This window comes from Vigna unguiculata, chromosome 11 (genome assembly GCF_037176805.1).
Source record: "Vigna unguiculata cultivar grain cowpea cultivar isolate G323 ecotype 2 chromosome 11, ASM3717680v1, whole genome shotgun sequence".
NCBI classification, from domain to species: domain Eukaryota; kingdom Viridiplantae; phylum Streptophyta; class Magnoliopsida; order Fabales; family Fabaceae; genus Vigna; species Vigna unguiculata.
In genome coordinates, this window is record NC_140802.1 from 25623228 (window position 1) to 25635356 (window position 12129).

Genomic DNA, 12129 nt, shown 5'->3' on the forward strand with positions numbered 1-12129 from the left:
GCTTGAGACTTCCTTAGAAGATGACACGTGTCCAAATTACTTTAAGAGGTAAAAAATTTTAAAAGTTTGAAATTGAACAAATTCTAAAAAAATTACACGTGTAATTTTTTGCTTTTTGTGATTCTTTGAATTGTATTATAAATATATATATATATATATATATATATATATATATATATATATATATATATATATATATATTCATGCCCCAATTCATTTTAATACTTACTTTTGCATTAAATAGAAAAGTGATAAGCATAAAATGAAAGTGCATGTAGAATATTTACATCAATAATCTTATAGACTAAAAAAGTAAAGCCAAGTTATTCTATTTATAGGACTATAATACTAGAAACAGAAAAGAAACTTTACATACACATCTCACTAAGATTAACTACCCTAACTATTTATTACTCCAATTGCAAGTCAGCAATTCAATTGACTTTTCCGGTTCCAATGAATTAATGTGTAGTTGATAGGCTGTCTTAAGTTGCAATGGACTAGGCTATGTTGCTTCTTTCACTTCTAACTTGGCAGCAAGAAGTAGTCTTCACTGGTTCAACAGGTACACGTTCCAAGTGCAACTCCTTTCAATTGGCAATTTCAGCTCTTCAATAATGAATGACTCAACTTACATCTTGAACAAATTATTTCAAGTTAACTACACCATAGAAAAAGGAAAAATAATGGAAGTTGAGTTCTAAGTTCTAAGCTTCCAAATTGAATCTATCTTAACCTGATAATAAACACCACCTAAACTACTCCAATTGCTCTCTTTTACAATTCTTCACCAATTTAGAATACTTAATAGCAGAAAATATCATTTAATATTTCAAAAACCCAAAGCAAACAGTGAAAGAAGAAAACCTGTTGTGTGAATGTTTGTAACTTTAAACTACTTTCCTCCTCTAAGATGCCACACCCTGATTATTTACAACCAAGTCACATAATCAAACCAATGACGACTAAGTAATGACTAAGGAAAACAAAATTAACTAGAAAGAAAACCATAACTGTAACTTAGAGTTAATAAATATTCGCCCCTCCTAATATTCCTTGATATAAAATGCAATTCCGATAACACTTGTATCGTTGTACAAATAGAAAACCTTAGGAACTGAAACTTTGGTATGAGCACTCAATGACTGGAGAACCTATGAATTATAAGGGCACACAATCAATCATTTTCTAATTAATATATTATCCATTGCCCAAACTTCATACACTTAAGTGGGAGCTTGGATGAACATTTACAAAGTTCATTTTGAATTAAAAATAATTTTGAAGTTAAGATAATCTATATTTGAATCTTTTTATTCTAAAAATTAGATTGTAGTAACTAAGTGCCGAATCTCTTATTCATAACAAAAGATATCCAAAGTTGTTGCAATTCAATCATTTGTTGATCGAAAATCAATTTATCATATATGAAATAAAACATATAAGTATTTTCCTAACATCATCTTATTACTACGGTAAATAAAATTTATATATAATGATAATTTTAATAAATGTAACAAAAAAAATGTTTACTAAAACTAATAAATTTGGTAAGGAATGTTATTATATAATTATTAATATAAATTAATAATTTATAATAAATCTAACTAACCAAATGTCATTGTAACTACATTTATTATAGATTATTAACTTATTTTAATAATTATATATATGAAACCAGTGGTCTATATAGTATTTAGTAAGATAAAATAGTAAATCGCATTAAAACTAAAGTAGGAAAATAAACTTATTTAAACTTGATAATGGTTGACAACAAAAACGAGGAATTCATATTTAACAACTATGCATAAATAAAACCATTTGTTTCTTAAATGACATAAATCAATTGAAAGAATGAGATAAAAAGGGTTTCAAAATTCATATACCAAATCAAAACCTTTTGCTTTACCTCTAAAAGCTGCTACCAATTACAGAACTAACACGGGATCATACCTTTCCACATCTTCGAATTTTAATTCCAATTTAAGTTCTGATTCAAGTCCTTTCCAACTCTCAACATTTTCTCCTCCAATTGGTGGAGTGAAGAGAACACCAAGTTCTTTCTGAGACAATAAAGAGAAACCCTCATTCAATATGCATAAACTTACAATTCAGCAGAAAATTTCATAGTCTACTGCAACTCTACATGTACACAACTAGTAGTAGTTATAAATTCCACCTAAGTATGTTAACGCAATCTATATAACATTATAGAATTGATATAGCTTATTCACTTCTAATACTCTAATAATTAGACAAAACACATGAAAATATAGTGGCAGTAGTAGCATCAAAATTTGTTCTTTTGTTCAGGAATAATGTTCAAGTAAACAGAAGCAGAAGCTACAAATTGGTAGCAATAAATCAATATCACAACTCAAATTCTCAATTTTTTTATAACACCACAAAAACTGAAGCAACACTATTTTTCCAATCATTCTTAGGATTGAACATACACTTAGTTGCCCAAATTTGGAAGCATAAACAAGTCATGCATTTCACGAATTATAAGTCCAAATGTAAGCAACAGTGTTGAGTTAAATCTCTAATGGTTTCTCAAAACACATTGAACCACGATACCTGATAAAACTCATCTGCTTACTCTGTGCGAACCATATGAATATGTAGTCCCTTGGGCCCATAAAATGTGAAACAAGTTTTTGGGAGACCCTGAAATTATGAGGACTGCTGAAATTATTTAGAAAAGGAAAGGGAGTAAATTGAAAATTAAATAGTTGTATGGCAAGATGTAAAAGTTGTAAGTGTATAATCAAAACCTTCAATACATCAATTCAAACAAGACCTCCCTAGAAAACTGAAAATGCATTCAAGCCATTCTCCATGGAAGCTACTCGCTCTACGATGTCCGCAGATACAGGGGACCTTTAGCAATAAAAAAAAGGATGAATATTTCTCTTTAGGCTATTAGACATCAAGTTAATAACTAAAGAAAATAAAATAAAATAAACTGATAGAGCTTCATTGATCCCTCTGGGTTGTAGAGAACATAAATGAGCTACAAAAAGGAAGAAAATGAAGTTTCTTAATAAATTTTATTAACAACATGTGGTATTTACTCCGAAAGGAAAACTCCACTATTTCAAACTTCAATGATTCATTACCATTAAAAGAAAACACAGAAAAAACTGGAATTTTTATACACAGTCAATGATAGGTATAATCCTATTAAGTGTAATGCAAATTCTAGAAGAATCTAGAAAATCCTAAGATAAAAGTATTGAAATGTAATGAAAGTTCTAGAACAAAGTAGAAAAGCCTAAGATATGAAGAAAATATCAAGAACATTCTACATAGGAAAAAATCTAGAACATTTCACACAAGTTGTGACTAGCACTTTCTAGAATACTCTATAGGTCTATAAATACCTGTACTCAATCATTTGATGAATGATAAGAACTAAGACCACTTCTAGCACAGCACTCACCGCTACAACTACTACATACTCCTTCCAACTACAACTTCCACATTCTACTATCTCCACAATTTTTTTAGGTTCAACTAAAAAGCAGAGTGGACAAAATGTAAATCATGCTCCCAATTGTTGTAGTAAAGATTCAACCACTAACACAATGATAACATTTTCTTAATGGATCAAATAATACTTGTAGAAATTTTCTAATTGGGCAACATCACAAAAGAATTGGCATTGGACTTGTATATTAGTAATGATAGGTCATAATACATACACAGACCTAAGCTGGAAATTATTGATTATGTAAAAAATCCAAAAATCAAGGAAAAAGAAAAAGAAAGTGAGCAAGATTTACTTAAAGTAGCTAAGAATTGCACTTTGATCGGATATGCTTAGAAGTTGCTCTAGATAGTCAACTCCCAAATCTTCTAACCCTACTACACTTGCTTTGATTTCTCTTACCCTTTACACTTTTTGGATTTTGATAAGTGTTTTTGCTTGTAGTGCCTCACTTTGAGTGCAAGTGTAGGAGAATGAAGCATTGTTTGAAGATCGAAAATGAACTAACAAACTAAAAATGTCGCTGCAATAGTTGCCCCAACCGATCCTCTGGTACCCGAATCACAAAAACTAAATAAATAAACATCTAAAATCATGAAATTTAATAATCTCGCTTTCGAATTCTTTACTTGAGAAACTAGTTAAAACAGAAACTCGAACCTCACTCAATAAATTAAATCAATGAAAAATAGTTGTGTATTCCAATAGTTCAAGAGGAACTTGTTGCCTGACCCTAGAAGAAGATGGAACGAGAAACCCCAAGTGTGGTGGCAACAACGATGATTGTTGCGACGACGATGTCACCTTTTTCCAACGGCATTACAAGGTTAACGACGACAACACATGGAGGCTCGTCAGAGATGAAGAACTCGCCACGGCGACTGTTGAAATGGTGGCTACTGGAGGTCAAGGAAGCTTCTCACGATGGTTGTTGCCACTTGTTCTACGTTTGGATTTTTGAAGAAAGTGAAAAAGGGAACATCGCGGGGCGGTCGGCGAAGGCTTTGATGGTGATCGATGTCGTCAGCGACGGACTTGGTCATGTAGAATCAAAACCTTTTTGATCGGAAGTTGAATAACTTCGGTTGGGGGTTTGAGACCGAGAGAAGAGAAATATAAAACCTAAACCTAGGCTGAAATGAAAATATGCAGAAATAGTATTTTTAATTAAAAAATGATATAAATTTTACGTACGAACTTTTGTCGTAGGTAATTTTTTTTAAAATATTTTATATATATATATATATATATATATATATATATATATATTTTATTATATTTACTTTTTTACATCTATTTTCATAAATAATTTTTTATATCAAAGATTTTGATCATGTTTATTTACAAAATTTTCGTATATAATTTATTTTTATTTTATCAACGAATTTTAATTTTATTTATGACCAATTTTCGTAGATAAAATAAAATTATTTATGAAAAATATTTCGTAGATAATAACCACTTTTTTTATAAAAAGAAACTTTCACAAATATTTGCAAAAAGTAAAAACACATGAAAAACTCACTAGTTTCCAACTAGTATATTTAGTGCTTCCTTCAAGCAAAAAAGTTATTATACATGGAATCTTCAATGTGAGTAATATGTTTATATCGTTGACAACCAAACCAAATCTATGCTTTGTTGATGACCCATACCAAATATAAAGGAGTTTAGGCTGCCATTTGCCATGTATTCATAAACTAGCATTTTTTTCTTGTCCTTGAATGTAAACAACCAAAAAGTTTAACAAGATTTCGATGTTGAAGCTTTGCAATCAATTTGACTTCATTTATGAACTCTATCACTCCTTGCGATGAGCTCTTTACGGAGTCTTTACAACAATCTCTTGCTTATCTACTAATATTTCCTATATATATATATATATATATATATAGGGTTAATTATGATTTTAGTCCCTCAAGTATGGGTAATTTTTGGTTTTAGTACCCCACGTAACGTTTGGTAATATTCAGTCCTCCACGTTTTAAATTTAATGGAATTGGTCCCCAATTTTAAACTCCGTTAATTTTAATTCAGACGTGTCTAACGGATGGCCACGTAAGGATCCCGTTTTCAGCTGAGAGGAATTGATGATGCACGTTTAGTTACTCGTTAACAAGGCACATGTCATTAATGTGATTAAAAGAACTTAGCTGAATTGGGGTTAATAAGGAATTTTTTTGCACGTTTAGTTACTCGTTAATAGTTAGCATTAAAATGTCATTAACTTCACTAAACTAACTTAGGTGCTGAATTGGGGTTATGTTAGAAAGTCATTAAGCTTTATTCATTTGTAAAAAATCTCAGCTGAGGAGATTTGGAAGAACCCTAGGCACGACGAAGAAGACAGACCCTAGGCACGACGGAAGAAGACAGACCCTAGGCACCACGAAGCAAGCTTTGAACGACGAAGAAGGTGGTGGTAACTGCTCGCATTTGGTGGACGAAGAAGTGAGGTTAGTCGTTTATGCATTTTGAATTTCTTTGGTTTAACGTTCACTTTTCTCTTCACCGTTTATGTGGTTGAATATTGGATTGGGTTGGTTTGTGATGCGATTTCAAATGTAGGGCTGGAAATGGGGTTCGCGGTTGCGTTCCATCACATGGGTAGGTTTGAACGCAATAGGGGATTGAAGTATGTGGGGGGTGAAATCCATGTAGTATCGGGTATCGACCCAGATATGTGGTCATTTTTTGAAGCATTGGGCATCGTCAAGGAGTTCAAATACGCTGGAGATGTTAGACTTTGGTGGAAGGGCTCGAAGGAAACGTTGTTGAACAACCTAAGATTGTTGAGTGACGATAAGGAGGCATTGGCGTTGGCTAAGTATGCGGAGGATAGGAATGAAGAAGTAGATATATATGTCCAACACATTCCTTGTCAGCCTGAGGAGGTTCATTTTATTATTGGTCCTGGAATGGATGAAGAAGTTGGTGAGGAAGAAGTTGGGGTTGAGGCACAGAGGTGTGATACCGAAATAGGAGTTGATGGTGGTCCGGTTGGTGAGACAGACATAGGAGTTGAGGGTGTTGAGGGTGATGAAGAGGTTCAGGTAGAACAGCAGGTTGAGGCACAAAGGTGTGAGACAGACATAGGAGTTGAGGGTGATCAAGAGGTTCATGTACAACAAGAGGAGGTTGAGGTAGAACAAGGGGTTGAGCAAGAAGATGGTGAGCCAAAACAGAGGGTTGAGGCACAACAAGGGGTTGAGGCAGAACAAGAGGTTGAGATACCACAAGTGGGGGGTGATGAGGATGTGATAGTTGAGGATGTGTCTGATAAGGATGAAGGTTCTGTTGCAGATAAACTAGATGAGAGTGAAGAAGAAAGGGTGGCAGATGATGATGACGGTTTTGGGATGCAGACTGAGTCTGAGGTCAGAAAAATTGGGCCTGTTTTGGATAGGTGGAGAGCAATGAAACGAAATCCAAGCACTGTGAGGAGTAAAAAAGATGTGGGACCTGGTTCATTTGTGACTAATGAGGAAGTTGGACAACATGACATGAGTGATGAATATGATACTGATGAGTTGGATTCAGATGCTGATAGTGAGGATGGTGTTCGTCGTGATGGACCAAAATTTTCCAGATATAGGGCTGAAGATATGACAAAGGACTTCAAGTTCAAATTAGGAATGGAATTTTCGTCTTTGAAAGATTTCAAGCAAGCATTAATGGAGCATAGTGTTTTAAATGGTAAAGAAGTACAATTTGTAAAAAATGATCATAAGAGAGTCAGGGCTGTATGTAAAAAAAAATGTGGTTTCTTAATGATGGCTAGCAAAGTTGGTGGCATGGAAACTTTTCAGATCAAGACCTTGGTTGGGCGTCATAGATGTGGCAGGGTATTTGGGAACAAAAATGCTAACTGTGATTGGATTGCACAAGTCTTAGTAGACAGGTTTATGAATGTGGGTGTAATGACAGTGAGTCAAATTATTGAGGAGATGAAGAAGGCATACAGTGTGGGTATAACCCCTTGGAGGGCTGGAAAAGCTAAGCAAATAGCAATGGACTATTTGGTTGGGGATGGAGAAAAACAGTACAGTCGCTTACATGATTATGTAGCTGAATTGGTTAGAGTAAAGGCTGGAACATTCAAAATTAAGATCAATCAGCCTCAACCAAGTCTGCCACCAGGGTTTGGTTGTTTCTACATGTGCTTAGAAGGCTGTAAGAATGGGTTTTTGGCTGGGTGCAGGCCCTTTATAGGGGTTGATGGATGCCACTTGAAAACAGCTTATGGTGGTCAACTTTTGGTTGCAGTGGGAAGGGACCCTAATGATCAATACTTTCCACTTGCATTTGCTGTTGTAGAAAACGAATGTAAGGAGACATGGAGGTGGTTTCTTTCACTACTGCTAGAAGATATTGGGGACATTGAAAACCATCGTTGGGTTTTCATCTCAGATCAACAAAAGGTAAACAACTTACTTCCATTCAATTTATATAGCATTCATTCAGACTATTTTCTAACACACAACAATTAACTTTTGCAGGAACTTATGACAGTATTTGATGAAATTCTGAATGGGGTGGAGCATCGTTTCTGCTTGAGGCATCTTTATAGTAATTTCAAGAAGAAATTTGGTGGTGTGATAGTTATCAGAGATCTCATGATGGGGGCAGTCAAGTCAACATTCTACGCAGGTTGGGAAAAAAAAATGGGTGAGTTAAGAACCATTAACCCTGAAGCCTATAACTGGTTAATTGGCATACCTAGAAGCTCATGGTGTAAGCATGCATTCAGCATATATCCTAGATGTGATGTATTAATGAATAACTTGTCTGATGAAGGATTGACCCCAACCAAGGATGAAGGTACATGCTTAAGAAGACTAAGCATGTTTAAAAAGGAAGTTCACTAATCCTTCATCCCTTTCATTTGTGTTTGTTATTTTTGATTCCCTAAGTTGACTTAGTTGAATCAACTTTAGTTGACTTGTTGACCTTTGACTAGGTTTGACTTGTTCACTATAGTTGACTTGACTTAAGCCAACATGCTAATCTATGTTTATTTGCTTTGTAGGTTAATTAGGAGTAAGAAAGCAATGCTAGGTGGCGCATGGTGATTGGGGAGCATAAATGATGTGGAGGAGAGAGTAAAGCAAAGGCATAAAGCATAAAGTAAAAGGCATGAAGCAAGTGTACCTATGTACCTTTGGTCTCCTTTGTTTTTAGCACACTTTGACCACTTTTTGGAGACATATGAGACACATTCTTTGTCTCCTTTTGTGCTAGAACGAAATTAGCCTTGCACACACCATAGTTAGCTCTTTTATCTCTCATTTTTGTAACCTTATTTGACCTAGTTTCTAGAAGCTAGGGTTAGGTTTTTGTAGAGACATCCTTAGGTATCTTTTATTTGCTTAGAGGCCCCTAAACTCTTCCATATAAGGGGTGCTTCTAGACATGTAAAAGGGTTGAACATTTTGAAGTAAAAACACTCTTGTGTCTCAACCATTTGTGAGAGTTTCCTCCCTTGGGAGTGAAACTTTTAAGCCTTATCTTGCATAGCAAGTGGCGGCACACATCCACACATCTTCAAGGTTTCCATGGCTTCTAGCCTAGCCTTGTAGTGGCGTGCTTCTCACATTTTTACCATTCCTTTCCTTTTCATTTTATGTTTTCTTCTTCCTTTAATTGTTCTTGGTTTTCTATGGTTTATGTGCCTTCCATTTCCTTTTTGTTTTGAATCAATCCATCATCTTCTTCTCTTGAGCTTTGTGAAAGGAACCTTCACATCTAGATAGCTTGCTATCTTAATGTTCAGTGGGGATTTCGCTTAGCTTTCTTAATCAACTCGCACCATATTCAATATTCTTAAAAAGGAACAAGATAATCCTTCATCATTGTCTGAGTCATTCAATAGTACTATCTTATTAGCTAGGGATAAACCAATAATTAGTATGATGGAATGGATTAGGTCATACACAATGAGTAGATTTGCAACACTAAGAGAAAAATTAAATGCATATCTTGGTAATGTTATGCCTAAGCCACAAAAAAGGCTTGATAGGGAAGTGGACAAAAGTGGCAATTGGCTTCCAGTGTGGGCAGGGGGTGCAAAGTTTGAAGTCACACAAGGGTTCACCATGGAGAAGTTTGTGGTAGATCTGAGTAACCATACTTGCACGTGTTACTTTTGGGATTTGATAGGCATACCTTGTAGACATGCTGTAGCAGCAATTAATTATAAGGTGGAAAACCCTGAAGCATATGTGCATCCATATTACAAAAGAGTTGCATATGAGGCATGCTATAGCCCAGAAATAACCCCAATCAATGGACAACAATTATGGCCTAAAAGCACTCAACCTGAACTACTCCCACCAATTTATAAAACACCACCAGGGAGACCCAAAAAACTAAGAAGAAGGGAAGCTGATGAACATGTCAGTCATTCCAAGCTATCAAAGAAAAATCTTATCATGAAGTGCAGCAGGTGTAAGCAGATGGGACACAACATTAGGAGCTGCAGAAGGGGAATCAGGCACAGAAAGGTAAGAACACAAACTGGACCTATCATTTAATTTTTTTTTTCATTGAAACGAACAAAATCTGGAGCTGTAAAACATACCCAATTCACAAGCACAATCGCAAGGAACTCCAAGTGCTAGTGCACCTAGCAGCGTTGCAGGACCATCTACCCAAAGCTGCAGTAGTAGAAGAAGACCCAGACTGAGAGTTGCTGCAAACGTGAACCAGGGAGAAAGACCACCAACAACCCAAACTAGAAGCATGACTGCACAAGTGATAGGGTCTCAAGCAAGTACTGCAACCTCTGCTCAACCCACGTGAAATACAAGGAGGAATCAAACTGTTTTGGTTGCTTTTAATGGTGGACGACTTTTTGTAGCAGTGGGCAATATCATACTGGACAACTTTTTGGATTAAAGCAAAATTGTATTCAGATGTATGGACCACATGTCTGGTGTCCAATACTTTATTGAATGTAGTTAAACTTATTTTATTCAGATTGTGGACCACATGTCTGGTGTCCATTAAAACCTGTGTATGAATTACTTCTGTTTTGTGAATGAAGTAAAAATTCGTGTATGGATTACTTGTGTTTTGTGATAATGCAGTGAAACTTTGTGTATGGAGTACTTGTGTATTGTGATAATGCAGTAAAAATTTGTGTATGGAATAATTTGATGAAATCAATTAAATGTATATCCTGTTAACATCAAAGGGAACCTTACAGGATAAAAGTCACACCATATAACCACTGCTATTTAATTACAGCACAGTTGTTAAACACAATTGAATTACAGGATAAAACACAACCATGTAAAACACAATTGAACTTCTCATTTCATTCATTACTGGCATATTACAAATACAAAACACTTCCCCAACAGAAGTTACCTCAAACTTACTTAACTATTAAAGTTCCATACATAACTAATCACAGCTAAATAAAAGTTACTAAATAACTAGTTGCAATTCAACTTGAACAGCAACATAAAAACAAAGATAATTGTTAATGTCCACGACAAAAGGAAAAAAACTTGCATGAATCTCCCAAACTTTTTCTCTTCTTGCAATTTCGCCTTCAATTTCTCATTTTTCTTAATCAACTCCACTATAACTTTCTCCTTCTCCAAACACACTTCATCTTCTTCAGTTCGTCTTCTACCACTGTCTTCAAAGTCCGGTGCGTTCCCTTCATATTTCGAATCCTCTTCATTAAACCACTCGAAGAAATTGCAGTGAGAATTGGACTGCATAAATAAAACAAAACCATTAACACATCAAACGAAATCAAGTTCGCCCAATCATTAAACCATTGTCACTTACAGCCCAATTTCTACATCTCCAAAATAATCTCCCGTTGTTCTTCACAGTCGTTGCCTTTAGGAGCAGTAATCTTTCCCCACACCCACACAGTTTGGAAGTCATATCCGACGACGATGAACATGTCTGTGAAATTTTCGAACCACTACTCCTCTGCGTACAATGAATCCCTCTGCTCCCACTTTTCATCACCCTAAAACGATCTTCAAACTTCAATTTTGGTTGCCAATGGTTTCGAACCACTGCTCTTCTGCGTACAACACGCACACTCCAATTTTAGGGTTTTAGAATGACCCCTAAATCCCTCTTTTAAAACGCTTCTCATAATATCAAGACCACGTGTTGTTCATCAATTCCACTCAACTGAAAACGGGATCCTTACGTGGCCATCCGTTAGACACGTCTGAATTAAAATTAACGGAGTTTAAAATTGGGGACCAATTCTATTAGATTTAAAACGTGGAGGACTGAATATTACCAAACGTTACGTGGGGGACTAAAACCAAAAATTATCCATACTTGAGGGACTAAAATCATAATTAACCCATATATATATATATATATATATATATATATATATATATATATATATATATATATATATATATATATATATATATATATATATATATATATATATATATATATATATATATATATATATATATATATATATATATATATATATATATATATATATATATATATATATATATATATATATATATCAATGTTCTTTTATTTAGTTACTAGGCTCAAAACTATTACCTTGTATACAAGTCCAAAACCACCTTGGCCAATTTTATTTTCATCGAAAAAGTTGTTAGTGGCTGTAG

At 34.6% G+C, this 12129-nt stretch overlaps 2 protein-coding genes and 1 long non-coding RNA gene across 6 annotated transcripts; 2 read left to right on the plus strand and 1 right to left on the minus strand.

The window, feature by feature from the left end:
• Positions 1-254: 254 nt before the first annotated feature.
• LOC114172065 (uncharacterized) lies at positions 255-4631 on the minus strand. 4 transcript variants are annotated; one of them, XR_003601822.2, is made up of 6 exons: positions 4226-4631; positions 2778-2883; positions 2581-2670; positions 1954-2063; positions 868-923; positions 255-661 (listed from the first exon to the last, which is right to left on the minus strand). It is a non-coding gene; the product is annotated as an uncharacterized LOC114172065 (long non-coding RNA). The 4 variants fall into 4 exon arrangements; XR_003601820.2 differs by having other exon boundaries at positions 255-923; XR_003601821.2 differs by having other exon boundaries at positions 255-923; positions 2581-2685.
• A 1438-nt stretch (positions 4632-6069) lies between these two features.
• On the plus strand, positions 6070-7983 carry LOC146881647 (uncharacterized). Its single transcript, XM_085669278.1, has one exon. The coding sequence runs from the start codon at positions 6070-6072 to the stop codon at positions 7981-7983; it is 1914 nt and encodes a 637-aa protein (XP_085525404.1).
• Positions 7984-7998: 15 nt separating this feature from the next.
• Positions 7999-10026, plus strand: LOC146881648 (uncharacterized). Its single transcript, XM_085669279.1, has 2 exons — positions 7999-8277; positions 9346-10026. Exons 1-2 carry the CDS (start codon positions 7999-8001, stop codon positions 10024-10026), a joined length of 960 nt encoding a protein of 319 aa, XP_085525405.1.
• Positions 10027-12129: the final 2103 nt, after the last annotated feature.